General features: G+C 45.7%; 1 protein-coding gene and 1 long non-coding RNA gene across 8 annotated transcripts in view; one reads left to right on the top strand and one right to left on the bottom strand.

Moving 5' to 3' along the window:
• Positions 1-11,925, bottom strand: part of Polr1A (RNA polymerase I subunit RpI1) — a 314,770-nt gene extending 302,845 nt beyond the window's left edge. For 2 of the 3 annotated variants that reach the window (XR_012823481.1, XM_075673365.1), the window contains exons 1-2: positions 11,590-11,925; positions 6,434-6,561 (exon numbers count right to left, since the gene is read on the bottom strand). Coding sequence is in view for 2 of the 3 variants with exons in the window: in XM_075673365.1 (XP_075529480.1) it covers positions 6,434-6,561; positions 11,590-11,752 (291 nt within the window). In the remaining variant the exon portion in view is untranslated. The remainder of the gene's footprint in view (positions 1-6,433; positions 6,562-11,589) is intronic. The other variant, XM_075673366.1, reaches the window with a different exon arrangement.
• Positions 11,926-12,115: 190 nt separating this feature from the next.
• The window catches only part of LOC142560936 (uncharacterized), a 29,880-nt gene continuing 23,905 nt past the window's right edge, over positions 12,116-18,090 (top strand). For all 5 annotated transcript variants that reach the window (XR_012823476.1, XR_012823477.1, XR_012823474.1 and 2 more), the window contains exons 1-2: positions 12,116-12,275; positions 13,197-13,332. This is a non-coding gene — a long non-coding RNA (uncharacterized LOC142560936). The remainder of the gene's footprint in view (positions 12,276-13,196; positions 13,333-18,090) is intronic.

Genomic DNA, 18,090 nt, shown 5'->3' with positions numbered 1-18,090 from the left:
TGGAAAGTCCTTCTGAACTATGGGATGGTGAGTCAAGCGTTTGCGGTGAAGCGGTATCTGAGTATTCGGAAAATGGTGATGTTCAGGCTGCATTACCTGCTGAAAGCTGGAATTCGATAACGACTAGAGTTAGAGCGATGTCGTATTCAAGCCCTCCTGTGCTAATCAGCCTCCCGACTAGCAACGATGCTCTCAGCTTGTTTTCTCTTTTTTGACTGATGACATTTGGGACATGATCGTTCATGAGACAAACAGGTACAAGAAGCAGTATATAGACTCGAACGTACTACAAGAGAAATTGCGCGTGAAGAAATGGACTGAGACAAACGTGCAAGAAATGAAAGTGTCCGTTGATGTTCTGATCTGCATGGGTCTAGTAAGGCTTCCCAATCTGCAGCACTACTGGGCAAGAAGCGATCTGTATGGCGTAAGCTGCATTCGCCAGAACATGGCCCGCGACCGGTTTCTGCTGCTACTAAGGTTCTGGCATTTCGCAGATAACGAGGAACCGAGCGCACAGCAGGATCGTCTCTATCGTATTCGAGCCTTGATGGAAAAAATGAATCACAATTCCTGCTCAGTGTTGGAGCCAGGCAAAGAGATTGTTGTTGACGAAACGATGATTCCGTGGTGTGAGTGCCTTGCCTTTAGGCAATACATCCCTGGTAAAGCCTACAAGTATGGAGTCAAGCTATACAAGGCCTGCACGAAGGAGCGCTATACACTGAAAGTGCAAACATATGTCGGAAAATCTGGCGCCATAGCGGGCATGGGGCATGCCGAAGAAGTAGTAGTAAATATATGGCTGGCTTCACCGACTGTGGTCGCACACTTTTCGTCAGCAACTTCTACGCGAGCATGCCGCTTGCGTCAGGCCTGTTGAAAGATGATACATTTTTATGTGGCACTCTCCGATCGAACCGAAAGGGGCTTCTGAAAGAAGTTACACAAGCTACAGTAAAAAAAGGGGATGTCGTTGGTCTTGAATCCCACAACGGCGCAAAGGTGCTGAAGTGGTTGAAGAAACGGCCCGTTCTCATGATGACAACGGTTGCTGAGCATGACGCCAGCCTTGTTGATACTACTGGGAAAAAAACGAGAAAGGGTGAGCCGATCATGAAACCACGCACAGTCCTCCGCTACAACGTGGCGAAAAAGGGCGTAAACTACAGTGACCAAATGACGCCCTACTGCTCCTGCCTAGGGAAAGGGCTCAAGTGATATAGCTCATCGTCAATGCTCAGATTGAGACCGAAAGGACACGCGGAACAAAGCGCGCCCATACGCTGGAAAAGGCCGATGAACCTGCATGGTCTGTCCGAAGGAGATGTGCTGGATGCTACGCATCTCTGAGAGCTCGCAGAAGCCCAGAGCAGGCATGGGTAATGGCAAAGAAACTTGTTACATATTGCACAAATTGCACGGGAAGGCCATTTATGTGTTTTCCATGTTTCAATATTCTGCACGAGTAGAACTCCTCAACATAGACTATGTTTTAGACATCGTGAGCTGGTGGCACGTGAGACGTTTAGTTGCAAATGCTGTGATTTGAACTGTTTGTTTTTTTTCTTCCGAAAATTATTCTGTAAGTACTTCAATAAAATGTCGAGTTTGAGTTCTTGTTCTTAAGTCTTGGTGCTTAGTGAATGCTGAAACGCAGGGTCATGTGGCGTTGCCCCACAAAGGAGAGCTGGTCGGTGGGTAGTAAACGTAGCAGACAACGGCTTCAATACGCAAGCTCTCTATTGTGGAAACTTGTGCATGCCCAGGAAAAGAAAGAAGAATCGAGGGTGCGAGAGCAACAAGCGCCTCTGGCACTTGTTCGGACCAGAACGACCGAAACTCTTGGCCGCGCTCTAGTTACATAAAGTAGAAATTTTGTAGACAGAAAGGGCGCCGTTCTTTAAGGACATCCTTGAGAACGCGCTTCCGTCGCATTCACTGGGGATGAAGCGAGCAGAGTCGCAGTAATAAATGACTCAATGAATTCTCCAGATGCTGTATGCTACAAGGATCCATTATCCATTTTGTTTTTATGATCCATTTGGTCCTTTACGTCAGGTCATTATTGTTCGATGGCGTAGCCGTGCCATTCAAACGTCTATGGGAAGCAACCCGACTATTGGCTCATCGGCGACCGGACCTCACTATTGGATGCACCTTGCAGCCCATATTGAACCACAGCGCGCCACGAATGGCGAAGGCTATCGTCAACGCGGGTATCTGCTGCTTTTCATTTCTGTGATTTGTCGACTGCTGCTTTCGTCTGATGATTCCGTCAGGCTTACGTCACGTGAAATGGAGCGGAAAATGGGCAATGGATTCTTATAAAATGCCGCCCCAGGGGAAGCAACTTCCTGGAAATGCACGGCCCAAGTGAACCACGTGATGATTTTCTGCGCTAGCATACATGATTGAAGTAGCCCGCGCAAGCTGCGACCGAAAATACCAGTAGAGCCATCTTTCAGCAGGCGGAAAAAACAACCTCAGAAGTGTGCCCCATCGGCGTGTCACGCTGCACCCGCGGAAAGCATCGGGTGACCCACCGATGGGCCACGACACACAGAGATCAAAACTATGATAAGGGGCTACGCAGTGAACATGTTAAATAATGGTGGTTTCTCTATTTGTTCCGCAATTCCAACACGGTATTCTTAAGGCCAGTTACTGACTGACGAAGCAAGATCTCGATTGAAAAAACTGTTCCGCAGGGCTCGAATGAATTTTTCCGCGGATTTCCTCACATAGCATGTTAGCCTTAGTCTGCTATGGCAGGGCCAGCACCAGCGGCGCCACCATTGAGGCCGCGCCGAGCAGAGGAGGAGGGAAGTGGTTGGCGCTACTTCGGGAGAGTGAGGGGCTTTAATAAACCCGTGTTTGTTGGTTATCCAATTACAGAGCCTCCTCTGCACCGTATCAGAGAGTTGGCGAACCCGTAGCGACTTTGTGCATTGTGAAGTGGAGGAGGGTCATGCCTTTCCTGACTGACTTTCATAGGGCAAGCCTCACGCCACTCCATGTCCACAAGGCATGAAGCAGACAAAATAACAGAAAAAAATGCAAATGAGAACCCAATTTACTTTCAGAAACTGAAAAACCAGAGTGCCAATATGCACAGAATCGGTGCGAAGCTTGACATGAAGTGCACGGCAATGATAATGGGCCAGAGCAAAGCACAGCCTCCAAGACAAGGTGGCATGCAGTCAAGCCCACCGCCTAATCTTCGAGGTCATGAGCCGAGGAACAGTGGCTTCTCCACCATCTAGGGAACCCCAACGTATACCATGCTTCTACAGAGAGCCTTAAGAGGCAACCACATGCTCACAATCTTCAAGCAATGCAACAAGCGGACCCTGATGGGACATACAACAAGCCACCGCAGTGGCAAGCCTGCCGTGTCTTTTTCCTTCCCCTGCTCCTTGTTGTAAGCATTGCCATTTGTTGGGCATGTTGGTAAACTGACATTGAAAGCATATTTAGCGCCAGTGAACAGGGACAGAAGGGAGATGACACCACAATGCGCTAACTTCAACTTTATTTTCAGGAAACAACCACTCATTTAACCCATGCACAGTGGCGCCACATCATCCAAATTTTGAACCATTCAAAAAAGCCATCTCCTTTTTTAGCCAGTCGACCGAAGGGGCGCTAACACACGTATCACTATTCCGACAGATAGCCTGAGCCTCAATAATCTTTTGCACAGCTTCATCTTTGTGCTTCGCAAGAACACAGCAGGACCCATACACCAGCGCACAGCCGCATTCCTGACAGCGAGTTGACAGATGACTGAATTGCTTATTTCTCTCATTCAGACTATGTTCTCATAACCAGTCATTAAGACACCTTCCTGTCTGTCCGATGTATTTTTTTTCCCACAGGACAGCGAAAGCTTGTAAACAACAGCTTCTATGCAACCCACTGGTGCTTTACGATGATTCGTAGAACATTCAACAGCTGGCTTATGGTACGGGTCCATTAACCGACATATTTTCGCAAGTTTTTCTGGCACTGAAAAGACCACTTTTGTGTCCACACGGCTAGCCATTTTTTTAAGCCTATGTGCCGTTCCATGCAGATAGGACACTACTGCTACCTTCCCTCTGCGTTCCGTCCATTGATTTGCCGCATCCCGAGTTGTTCTGTCTGACACGCATCTTTTTAGCAGAACTTCTATAACCGAAACCTGCACTCACTCCTGAAACCCTGCTGCTGACAACCTTCCCGATTGATCCGTAAGACTCATATAGGTCTTATGGTGGCAAGATTTCTTTAATGCATTTCCAAAGCACAAGTTGGCAATGCTCCTCTTGAAGAGCTTCGAGTGGGCAGACCAATACAGCAACAGGGGCTTATTATCCCCAGGTTTATACTCCCAACATGTGTGCCGTTCCATGAACTCGAGCTGAATATCTAAGAAATGCAGCATGTTATCAGTGGGCTCTTCAAACATGAGAGTAAGTGGCCTAAGGCCTGCAGAAAAAACTTCGTAAGACATGTCTACTGTGGAAGGTGCGTCTGGTTCGAAAAGTTCTAGATAGTCATCTAATTCACTAATTCCATTATAACCTGACAACTTTAACTACCCTGTGTTTCAACAAGGTATGCCACAGATTTTTGTTATGGCGGGCTAAAACAATGTCACTTAGTATAGGCGCCAAACATTAACCAATGCAGACACCCTGTTTATGAATGAATATTTCCTCATTCCATGCTACATACGTCGAGTGAACGTACCAACTAAGCATATCTAAAAAAGCCTGAATGGATAAACCGGCTGAATTTTGAAATGCAACCACTCCATACTTGTCGATGCACTCTTCGACGCATGCTAGTACTTTCTTCTGAGGCAAGGAGTAGTACAAGTCCTTTATGTCAAAGGAGCAAGCTGATAAGCTTTCGTCAAAATTTTCTTTCAGGAAATCTACGATTTCTTCAGAGCTTTTAACCAAGAATAGGTTGTCAATATTAAGGATTCTGAGTTTTTCCCGCAAGAAAAGAGCAAACTTTTTTTGCCATGACCCGGCTTCTGAAACTATTACCCTTAATGGGCACTCGGGTTTGTGCGCCTTCGCACTAAACATGATTCAAAAGCAACCCGACTTTGCATAGTCAATTTTACGAACCAATTGACCAAGGTCTGCTTTCTTGCAAAGACACTTTGTTTCTAGCCTAATTTTTCTAAGATACATTTCGACACTGGTCAAGACAGAGGCAATCACAGAGCAGGCTTTCTTATTAAAATCCCCTTCCGTAAGGACTACAAAGCCACCCTCCTTGTCTGCTGGAAGAACACACAGTCGGTTCTGCCTCAAGAACGAAGTTGCACAAAATAAAGTTGTTGAAGTTAGCATGTTGTGTGTCTTCTCCCTTATGTCCTTGTTTGCTGGTGCTAAATATGCTTCCAATGTCCTTGTTACAGTTTGCTCCACATTGATCTCACTGCCTCCCCTCTGCTGCTGGTGCACAGTGTTGAGAAGTGCACCCACTGGATCTCTTGCCTGTGGGATTTTTAGCTGGTATCTCATGCAGCTGCATCATAAGCAGCATGGGCCTACATTGAGTTCTATGAGTGGGTAACCGGGAGACAAAAAGACAGTGCATTATATCCGGTCCTCCACTACAAGAGGTTCTATTATAAGTGGTCTGGGCTGCACGTAAAGTAGTTACTCCGTATAAAGCATGGCAGATTGCAGAGCGAGACTTATATGAACATGCTACTTGTGTAGCTTCCCCAGTATTGCCTGCAAAGTGTAGGATTCGTAGCAATCAGATCCTCTATGGTGGCCCGGTTGCCGTGGTATTCGGCCACAGGGCTCCCAGTGTGATTCCCTGCATTCCAAAAGGGGCACAATGCAAGAACACTAGGGGGCCATGCTTTTGGTGAATGTTGAAGACTTTCAGGTGGCCAAAATTGACATTTTAACAATAACCACCGGAATTCAGTATCCGATGACTATCCACTATCCGAAGACTATCACTATCACTATTTAACTGTTACATACTCTTTTTTTTTTTGTTACTGTTCTCTTTTGTCAAGTTATTCTTTCTCTTTGACCTTGATTTTGCTCCCCCCTTATGTAATGCCTTCGGGCCTTTAAGGGAAAAAATAAATGAAATAAAAAATAAAATCCGAAGATACAGTGGCTGGGCAACCTGCGCATCAGTGCCGTCTATTGCCCTCACAAAAAAACGAAATCAAGTATCTGGCTGTGATGCAATAGGGGTTCAAGTGTGACTTAATGCAAAGGTTGTTTTTCGATTACTTTTGCGCATTTATATAGTTCTGGCAATTTCGCAAATAAAGATCAGTTGAAGTCAGCACCTGTGTTGTGTTCTGCCTTCAGTTTTCGTCTCTTGTGCTGTGCAAACATGTCGATATCACAAGTTGGGAGCCAACCGATCAGCACAACTTCACATATGTAAGCCTTACCTGATAGAGAGTCCTAAGGAACACGGGATTGAACACGAGCAAGGGTAGCCTGATGTACCCAATGTGGCCTGGGCAGTGCGTGAAGCCAAGGCCACAGGTGGCACAGACTTCGTCACGGTCACTAGGCCCTGGAAGAAAAAAAAAGCAACACACTTGAGAGCAGTGGCAATGGAACTTTTTTGATTCAGCCAGCACTGTATGAAGGACTTAGAAACAATCACTCCGAATTGAATTCTGGAGTTTTACATGCCGAAACCTCGATATGATTATGAGGCACACTGCAGTGGCGAATTCCGGATTAACTTTTACCACCAGGGGATTTTCAATGCGCCCCCAATGCACGGTACATGGGCATTTTTTCATTTATCCCTAATCGAAATGCAGTCGCCACAGCCGGTATTCAATCCCGCGACCTCGTGCTTAGCAGCACCACACCATAGCCGCTAAGCCACCAAGGCAGGTAAAAACACTCATTTTTAAAGTCAAAAAATAAAATAAAAAAATAAAGTCAAATGCTGATCTTTTCCTAAACATAAAACTAAAGTAATGACAACAGTGAAGAACAGGGCGAACAGATTAAACAATATGATCAGTTCTGTAGAACGCTGCTTTCTAAAATCCAGCATAAGTAAATGTGCCATTAATGCTAAAGAAATTCAGAGAATGGTACTCAGAAAGAGAGCAATAGGAGGATTTTTAATAGGTATGAAACATAAAATTGTTTACCAAAAAATGAAGAAAAAAAACTGCTGGTTAATGCTTTTATTTTTCATGCAGTGATATTATTTGATGCATTATTTCACAATACTGCCAATCTCACGCGAGATCATCGCAAGGGAAGACATGTACGTAAGTACAGCAGTACAAGAAATTGTGAAAAGAAAAAAAAAACATAATTACTATGAGAAAGATGCGAAACACTCAGGACACCATAATAAACATACACATTGTAAGATGCAACAATGTAAACATTAAAATCAGCGTTATTGAAGATTTATATCTGTACCAACTCAATGTATACTTTATGTATGTGTGTGTGTATGTATGTATGTATGTATGTATGTATGTATGTATGTACGTACGTGGATACATACTGTATGCCAGCACCTATAAGAGCGTATGGACCTTGTCAAAACATGAAAAAAAAACTTGATTCCTTCGAGCTTAAGTACTGGCATAGTTTTGGAGAATTCCAAGGTCTGCCAAACAAACCAATCATTTGGTTAAACCTGAATATTCTTCCAGCCCAAAAGTCATGATGATAAAGCTTTTTAGCTTGCCCGTGTCATGAAGGCTGCCTGTTCAAATGAACACAATTTAATGCTTGCCGAAGTTGAAGGTCAAGAGAAAACGGGGACGCCAGTGCACAAGATGGTTAGACAGGCCTCTTCAGGAAAGCATCTCAGTCAGCATAGACTCTTATGCCATTACAAGCTCAAAATTTTGTTGTATAGTGGCAGCTGCGTACGAGTCTATGATTAAAAAACAGGTGCAATAATTGTTGGAAATTGTGCTGTAACAGCAAAGTTACAGGCACTTGATAACAACCATACTACCTCAGTCACATTCAGTGCCCTCCCCACTGGTGCTGTCTTTTCCTCATCGCACTTTCTCACCGTGAAAGCTACAAGTCGCCATCAACGCGCATGAAGAAACGCTCCTCCCTCTGTAGTTGCCCTCCACGCAACGCCAACTGAATGTCAGCATCAAGGAAGGATCAATACCGCACAATGGGCGAGCTGCCCTCCCTTCTCAGAACGTGCAGCCAACTCTTGTACCTTTGGTGTGGTCGTCGACTAACCAAGCAACAGCTTCTACCCTGATGCCATGCACAAGACCTTGCTGGCAACACGACATGGCAAGGAGGGACAAAACAGAAGTGCAAGCTTGGTGCTTAAAATAATAGCTTCACTGTGGTGGTGCATAATATTACCATTCTCAGTAGAAACGGTTGTCATGATATTCTGTACGCAATGCGTGTTTATTCAAAATGTGTTCAGAAAGTCACAGATGGCTTATGGTGCCTTTAAAGAACTTGTCTTAAGCAGATTAATACATGCACCTACTAGCTCACCTAGTTGCCTCATCCTCCTCACAAGTAGTAGAGGGGGAGAGCATGCTTTATAAACAATGCCAAGGAAAGCAATTGTTTTCTTGTCGAAACATTAGTACCAGCCAGAGACGTCCCTTGCTCAGAAGATTGTTGAATACTTTAAATCACCATTTTCTTTTTTTGATTGACTGACTATTTTCTTCTTTTGCAACATAAAATTTGCCCACACTGTGTGGATCCTTAGCCCTAGGCTAGCTTGGGTCCAAAAAAAGATTTTGTTCTATTACAATGGCTATTCGTACATGGTAAACTAATTTGAACAAAATCAAATATACAATCATCAGGTTTATCTAGCGTAACTACACCTACAATTCAAGCATCTCACAAATAAAACTTGATATTTCACTTCAGCCACTAAGTACTCGACGCGATTTTGCACTCGTATCATTATTTCACAAGTATGTTCATGCGGATAGGAAATCTTTACGGCTTGAAGTCGCACCTTTCACATCTCGCAGATTACATAATCACCTCAGCTTCACATGCGTCTACGGGAACACACATGTATTCAAATGGTCGGCGCTTCCTCGTGCCATTCGATTGTGGAACGCTCTTCCTGATTTCATCGTCTCTGAACCTAATCCCGATAAATTGACTTGGGCAGTGACTTGGAGACTGACAAAGAAGCTTGAAAACAAGTTAAAGACCGCAAAAAGAGCGATGGAACGAAGAATGCTAGGCATAACTTTCGGTTTGGATCTGAGAGCAAGTGGGTATAGCCGTTATTTTAATTGACATTAAGAGAAAAAAATGGCACTGGGCAGGTCATGTATAGCACAGGTTAAATAACCGTTGGACCGTTAGGGTTACAGAATGGATACCAAAAGAAGTGCAGTAGACAGCAAAAGACTAAGTGGTGCAATGAAATTAGGAAATTTGCAGGTGATAGTTGAAATCGGTTGGCACAGGGCAGGGGTAATTGGAGATTTCAGGGAGAGGCCTTCGTCCTGCAGTGGACATAAAATAGGCTGATGATGATGCACATGTTGCTGTATTTAATTTCCATAAAAGGATAATGGGGAGAATCTGTGAACCACTGCCTAGTTTCAAAATACAAGGTAATTTTTTCCTTGGTGATCCTCCATGTTTCATTCTTCATACTGAGCACAGAAGCACAAAAGGTAGAAGCAATACAGAGCCTGTAACCTTATTGTTTGTTATGGCGCATGCAAAGTTTTTCTGTTCACTGTACAGATGTCCGCACATCTGCCCGGAACATTTGGAACAGCATGTTGTACAGTAAGAGAGTTCCCAATCTCACACATTTTACAAATATTTGAGGCAAAAGCAGCGATGGTGACATACAAGACCCACAGTGTTAATCACCAAACATCGGCTCCAGAAGTCGTCAACAAAGTGCTAATCAACCGTCTCATACAACAAACGACAGGGGCAGTGCTAAGCAAGTATAGAGTGGGACAGGGCAGTAACAACCAAGTGTTTCATTACGCACAGTTACGCAACACTCATGAACACTAAGAATCACATGCATCCTTATGGGTTTATAGCATTTTATACTCTATATTTTGTTAATCTTCACTCATGCAGCGTACTGCTGAAAAGACGAGATGTAGGATATCAAGAAGCTAAGTCGCAAAAGTGTTCGGAACATGCCGAGAAAAAACAATTCTTTGCAGCTCCACAAAACGAGATTGAAAAAACATCTCATTCACCATACAGCTACGTTGGTGTGTACATCAGTTATAAATTTTTATTAGTGACTTTCTAAACTTCCCTTCGTGAAAATGTGAAGGAGCAACAACAGGTGATCACATGTTTATAGGAGCGCACGCAACCACCAGCAAGTCTGTTCAATTCATCCGTAGTTTGCTGCACCAATTTGCGGTGCACCGCAGCCCTCAATTGCGGCACAGTGTAGGAAACTTCTGCACCTGTTGGCGAGGTGGTGCAGCAAGGTGGATGGCGTCATGCATACGACGCTCGCCAGGGAGTATTTGTTAACACAGCAGGTGCTTCCAATGGACATGGAAACACTTCTTAACCTCGTAGACGTTTCAACAAGGCCAGAAGCATCGACATGCACTGCCGGCGCCACTGTAGTGCCGTGAAGTCCAGCTCTCATCAGATTTGCCTGACCATTCATGCTGTCAGACAGGGCAACCGAAGTCATTCATGGCATGGCTTCAGTTGCTATGGAAGCCTTTGAGAACTTCAATGAGAGCAAGAGAAGCTCACGCTAAACTGAAAGGGCGGCCGCACACAAAAGCCACTGAGCTATTTGACCAAGCAGTCGACAGGGCCTGCACTTTAGCGCTCAATTCAAAAGCGCATGCGACCAGTGGCATAGCCTGAATTTTCCTTTTTTTGTTGTCCTTCGAAGTGGATGGGGGTCACGCACTTGACCGCGGTCGGGGAGCGTAAGTGGGGAAAGGAAAGGCTGGGCAGGCCGCATAATAAAACAAATTTCGGGAAGGGGCTTCCCGTGTACGGTGCGAACCCCTTTCCCCTCTCCCCCCCTCCCCTGGTACGCCTGCGTGCTGCAGGCCCGTCGCAACTCTTTCGGCAGCCCTGATGCAGTCATGGTGCTGTGAACCATGCGGAATCGAACGTAACTATGAAAACCTTGATTATACATACCCGACAGGCATCCGCAGCAAGGATGCGTGTCAAGCGTGCAATAATAATATTTGGTGTTTTACGTGCCAAAACCACTTTCTGATTATGAGGCACGCCGTAGTGGAGGACTCCGGAAATTTTGACCACCTGGGGTTCTTTAACGTGCACCTAAATCTAAGCACACGGGTGTTTTCGCATTTCGCCCCCATCGAAATGCGGCCGCCGTGGCCGGGATTCGATCCCGCGACCTCGTGCTCCATAGCCACTGAGCAACCACGGCGGGTGTGTCAAGCGTGCAAGATGGCAGCATGGCTAAGACATAAATGCACAAACAAGAAAATGTGAGATAACCCACAAGAAGCAAAACACGAGCGTGCCACGAAAACGCAGACGAAAGTGTCCATTCCAAAACAGGTCAGTTAAAGAAGCCGGTCGCATTGCAGCGCATACTGCAAGTCCGTCTTACCGAGCAGGGCATCGTGAAGGCCACCTTTGGTCGGGTGTCCGACGATGTCAAAAGTTTCGGAGCAAGTGACTTCGAGCACGCCTTGTCGCAGCAGTTCTTCGGTGCTGAACACGCTAAAGCTAATGCTGTCCACGAAGCGGTGAGGGATTTTTTCGAGATCCATCGCCGAATACCCGTCTTTTGAGCTGCACTAGGGCAGTTTTAGCGTTGTGCATTTACACCAGCTACACACTTGCCAACATTTGAAAACCACTGGCCAAAGACAACCGCATGGGCCGCATGGCACGCCGGCACATTAATTACGCGCGCTGCTCTTGCCGCGGACGCGGCAACAAAAATCCCTCACGTGTTCTGATCCTAGGTGCCTAGGGAAACCTGAACATCGCCCGCGAGGGCTCCGTGGTCGCTGCGCATGCGTTAGCTGAGAGAAGGTGAGAAAGGAGGACAAGTTAACTTTACCGGATGTGACGTCACATATTTGTTTGTTTTTGCTTTTATGAATTAACTACTCTCGAACTCAAACGACATGGCTCGCGTCTCGTTCGCGCGCGTACGTATGGATGTGGTCCGCTTTTTGTTTTTGGCGAATGCTTAGAAGCTTCAAGTTGCGGACACTGCGGTGGGCCAGGGCCTGATGACATTTGTTGCCCAGCTGCTGGTGCTACCGCGACGTACTTGGAGCAACGGTAAGTGTCGTGCGATTACCCGTTCTCTTGCTGACACGTAAAAAACCGGTTGCGCATTCGAGCTGTGGTCGATGTAAGGAACACGAAACGGTTGTCGCAGGTCCCGCAGTGATCGCAGGATAATTTATTCGTTCGTGCCTTCAACACTGCAGTTCCTACGCGTTGCGCCGATGTAAAAAAAAGAACAAAAAGAAACAGCGACATCTTCCGCACGCCAGAAATGCATGCACTCAACTAGCGTGGATGTCGTCCTATGATGTTTATCGCGTTAAGTCTATTTTTCTCCATCTCTATAGGATGACTACGCTATGCCCTTCTTATTTACCCATGCAGGGCATTGCTGCATTTAATTACCTTTCTCACTGCTGACCGCGGTATGGGCGTCAGAGGCTTTCATTCGTTGCAGTGAGATAACGAAAGCGTATTTCCTTCACTTAAAGCTTCTTAGTAGCTCCTTTGCGAGCCGTGGAGTTAAATCATACCACAATCATACAATGCGTACGCTGTGAGCGAGCTGGTAAACGAACCCACTTTACTGCTGCTGCTACTATCGCTTTTACGGGAACTTTCAAAATTAAACATATATTAGTATGAATCGGCTCACCAAGCTTTATATGCACGTCCGTTGCTTTCGTTCATAGATCATGTGCGTAGCTTTGCAACCGTGACCGATATTGTAAAAACAGCAAGAAGACAGATGACACAAGTAATGTGTCTGCTGTAATTGTTGTCTGTGCTGTTTTTAGAATGTCAACCAACTCCGCGCAGTCGTACTGTTTACAGCTACAACGTGTTTTTTCTTGTTGCATGAGGAGCATTTGCTTCTAATTGTGGCAGTAACGTTGTGAATTGTCCTCGGCCCAGATCGCTGACTGTGTGCAAACTTGTCTAATTTGTTTCACTTTGCTGCTGTCTTTACAGCTTCTGCTTATTTCCTCTGCCTGCACCTTATATTTGTTGTGTTTATCGAGACCTGGCCTGTCTCTGCCTCGTTGAAGACAAATGGACACAAGTACTGGTTGCTGTTGGTTTGTTTGGTTTGCTCAGTCTGAGCGTGGTATGTATATCCATTTGCTAAAAGGGTATGCTGCTGCGTCTAATACAGGTACTGCTCATCTAAAGGTAGATTTAATTAGTAGTGGTTTGAGTGAGAATTAGTTGGTTTGAGTGATGTATGACACCAGAGAGTTATTGTTCTAGAAAGGTGACAAAGCTGGTCCACAAATTTAAGGTATGGAGATGCTTAACCATTTAATGTTCTAAGTTGCCATGAAGTATTACACACATTTAAAATTTCAGTTGCAAAAGACATAGTAGAAGAAGAATCCAGAGGATTTGCTGCCAGATGTCTTGAGACAATAAATTGTAGAGAAAGCCATATAGTGTGAGCTGCCAATGATTGTCATCAGCTCTAACCCATTTTTCTATATAGTCACTGTTGCTTCATTGTCTTTTGCCATCACATGCTTGTTATAAACAAAAAATTGAGCTGCATGATTCCCCTGATTTTTCTCTCTCATAAGATACAAATGTTTTGATTTCGGCTGCCTTGGGGCCTCATGGTAGAAAACGAGTGTTTATTAGCCAGTTGCCAGCTTCTAAGATCATGTGCTTTGTAATGTGGGTGTTTTAAAGGATACTACATGTCTGCCATCATAACTGTGAGTGCTGCTGCCTAGCACTCCAACGGCTATGCTCAGTACATATGCGCAGCTATCCAAGAAAATTGACATTAGGACAACTGCCGTTGAAGCTCACTTGGTAGAGCATTGCAAGCACAAGGCAGAAAACGTGAGTTCAGCTTCATTGTCTCTTATGCAAAGCATTATCATGAGCTGTCTCCTGGCTTCTTCGTACATCCAGTCAGATAGGCTCAATAATAGTTAGTAATGTGCCTGATGGTGGGTCGTTAATCTGGGTCCTTAGTGCAGCAGCCCAATTCTTTACCCATTAGGCTAAAGATGCATGCATAGCGCGCAAGATTAATCTCATTGGTTCTCTCATAGCAGCTAATTTTTTCAGATGTTATGTGACACAGAGTTTGGGATTCACCCGTTTCAGCTCAGATGCAACAAAGCAGGTGTTGTGTCTATTTTGGTGAGAAGTGTGTGCAGTTGTTTTGGTTTCTCTGTGTTGATGTATTGTGCTTTGTATATCATGTGGTGTTAGGCATTACCTCAGTTGCAGCTTCAATGCTGTGCCCATAAAAACAGTTGTAGGTAGGTGCTCAGGAGTAACGGGAAGCTCATTCTTCCTCATTCTCTCTTGCATACAGTAGGTAGTGCATCCAGTTTAGTGCCATGCACCTGTGTGGGGCATTTCCTTGTTCTTATTCTGCTGATGTGTTGTACATAGGGAGAAAGTCAATCCTCTACATCATGATTGTCAGTGCCGCTGAATACAGTGCAGTCTCAGTCTCGCTGCCTTGAAATGTCATAAGAGGTGACATCTGGGGGTAAAGTAGCATCTTGCTGTACCTTGTCATCGGGCATAGCCAAGGTTGTGGTTGTGCAACCCAAGGAACCTGGAACTTTCTGTGGGACCAATGGTACCGATGTTGAAAAGTGGGTAGCTATGTACGAACTTGTTAGTGGAATCAACAGATGGGACCCCCCGCATGTGCTAGTTAACCTGTTGTTCTACCTAAGAGGCACGGCAAAGGTGTGGTATGAAAACCACGAAGAGGAGCAGCTGGGACCAGTGCAAAGAGAAGTTGACAGAGTTGTTTGGCAAACCAGCCGGCCGTAAAATTGACGCAAAACAGGAATAGGCCTCCTGTGCCCAATCCCCCATGGAGTCCTATCTCTTGTACATCCAGGACATGCTGGCACTTTGTCATAAAGCAAACCCGATCACGACATGACAGAAGCTGAGAAGGTCGGGCATGTGCTTAAGGGCATTGCTGACGACGACTTTAATCTGCTCATGTGCAAAAGCTACTCTACAGTTGATGTTATCTTTAAAGAGTGCCGACAATTCCAGCACGCCAAAAGCAGGTGCATCTTGCAACCATTCGCCAGACTTCCCACTACTGCTGCAACGCCTACATGTGAAGATCAACCCACACAGCAGCATGCGTCGCCATCGGAGGATGTGGTGCGAATCGTTGACGTGAACTGGATGCGATGGCGCCTGCATTTCTGTTCGCCTGTCCCTGATGCTACAACATTTTCAGTCCCCTTCTTACAAGCCATCATTCACCAGGAACTTGAAAACATTGGCTTACGTTCTGTCTGTGCTGTTGCCAATCCCAGAGCTAACAAACGCCCTTCTGCTATTTTTGCTCCACCCCGACGCTTCTCTCTGCATTATCGCAACCCGACTGAGTAGAGAACTGCGGACGACCAGCCGATATGTTTCACCTGCTGCCGCATTGGTCATGTCGCCTGATACTGTCATAACTCGTGGCCCTTAACACTTCGCATGCCAACCAACCTGAGCCGTTTTGATGAAAATGCCCGCAACGGTTTCACCCGCCACCGAATCTAACAGCGCCAACTATGCTAGGAACATGTGGTACAGTCGCTCACCGTCGCCGCACGGACACCAGTCTCGTTCACCGCAAACACGTCGCCCATCTTCGCGTTCACCACAGCCACGTCGCCTTTCGTCCCCTGTGGCGTTTGGCCGCACCCGTTCATAAAACTAAGAAATGCAGCCCTCGGAGGTGGTGCTGCATTGCCTAATGCTGCAGCAAATCCTTTGTCTATGCACACAAGGAGAAGTGTAATTGGCGTTAAAATAGACAGCATAGCCGTCCAAGCACTCATCGACAGTGGAGCCCACATACCTGAGATGAGCAGGGGTGTAGCCAGGGGCGGGGGGGCTCATGGGGCTTGAGCCCCCTCCCCCTCCCCAAAAAAAAAATTTTTTTGTGCTGTCCACGCACCGCTGACCAAAGCAACCCCCTGTGCCGGAAATCACTCTGGATTTTGTCTAGAATGTCTTTTTCACGCTCGTCAAGACATTTCACCGCGAACATTGCTAACTCAGTCTGGATTTTGCGGCAACGCCCATGCACCGTGAGTCGCATAACGCAAGCAGCCCCATCTGAGCACAAAGTTTCATAGGCCTGTTGATGGCGAACGGGCTTGCCGCAGCATCTCGCGGAGGCCACGGAATCTAGGGAGCGAATGGATGTCAATTCCGAAGCTTTATGGGTATAACATTCTTATAAACTTTTGATGTGAAAGGTGCATTGGCATTTCCAAAGTTGTGCTTTAGATTTTCAACTGCGAATTTTGTGGGTTTAATGTTGTTATAAAAATTTGATGCCAAAGGTGCATTGACTTTTCGAACGTCATACATCGAAACATACAACGAGACAAGCCAAATCAACACTCTATCGGACAAGTTGACAAAGCACGCAGCGAGGTCAGCTGAGACGAAGCGTTGTGCTGGTTCATTTGTGCCATCATGCGACAAAAAATATCAACATTTTTTTTTTCACTCAAGCCAAAACATTCATGTCAAGACAGTAAAGCCAGCAAAGGTAAATACGTTCTTATATATTGTTTATATTTGGACTTTAATTTGCGAGGACACATTGAGTCTCTTCAATTTCCTTGTTCTCGCTACCCCACCCGCGCGCTGCCAGAGCCAGCCAAAGCGCATGCGTTTTTCTGGTGTTGCCCCGACCGCAGCACGGCACACTTCGGTGCACGTTCGGTTTTCTCTGGCCGAGTGGATTTTCGCCACACAGAGTTTTGGACGCTTTCTGGCTAGCAGATGAGAAAAAAAAAGAATGGTCGCTCACCGCCATCACTGTGGGGACTCAACTGATTGCACCGCGTTCGCTTGAGCGCAAAATCTCTGGAAAGTCTTGTCTCGCCGGTGTAGGATACAGAGCCGTGTGTGTATGGTTCTCGGTGGACCAAGAGTCTCGTATTTTCTTTGATATTCCTTCGGTAGCCACACTAGGTGCCCAAAGTAGGCATTCGATTGTGGCCAACATGCTTTACTTTGCGTTTTATTTTAAATTCCGTGTTCCTAGCCCACAAAAGACAGAAAGACATTGTCGCAGCACAGAAAATTGTCGCATGGTGAAAGTTCGACTTTGTTACTTCTTTTACGGAAAGTAATGGGCCACGGGACGCTTCAGTTACCAGATATTATTACTATATTATTGCGATAGCAATTATATGAAACTCCAGACGCATTCCTGTCGTCGCCGTCGTCCTCATGTTCCGTATAAAGTCCAAGGGCAATAACATTGTGACCGCGCACCGCATGCTGTATGTGCGAGCGAAAGCTTGGCGAATGCGGTGGTATGGGTGAGCTGATGATGGTGGCTCAGTCTCGTGTGCGCAAAGTAGAAAAGCGGGGAGGAAGCATGCCGCCTTCCGTTGAGCACGATACATCGGGTGGAGTGGATGGAATGGGGGCGGGATTTAGGATTCTGTGATTGCGCAGCATGTTTATTTGCCTTGTTTGACACATTATTTACAATGATTTTTTCTTAGATACGTAGATTTATTGGAGACTTATACGTATATTTAAACATGCTGTGGCGAGGTTTCGTGCATACATGCAGTGAGCTTTGTTTCCGGTGAAACATTTTTTGCCCTTTATCAAGCTGTATCTTTGCATTTGTATATTCCATTGTATCTTCGCATTTCTGATGAACGAGGGCGAGTCAAATGAAAGTGAGCATACCCAGCCCGCGCAATATAATTCGGTTCAATATCTGTGAGGCATGCGCGCAGCACACAGGCATCTCTCATATACAAAAGTGGCACGCAGGTGTGAGGATAAATGTTCTTTAATGCTCTCAAACACTGAGTTGAACATGGTTGTGTGACAATGAACGCTCCAG

Source organism: Dermacentor variabilis, chromosome 10 (genome assembly GCF_050947875.1).
Source record: "Dermacentor variabilis isolate Ectoservices chromosome 10, ASM5094787v1, whole genome shotgun sequence".
In the NCBI taxonomy this organism is placed as follows: Eukaryota; Metazoa; Arthropoda; class Arachnida; order Ixodida; family Ixodidae; genus Dermacentor; species Dermacentor variabilis.
This window is presented reverse-complemented; position numbering and strand designations above follow the sequence as displayed.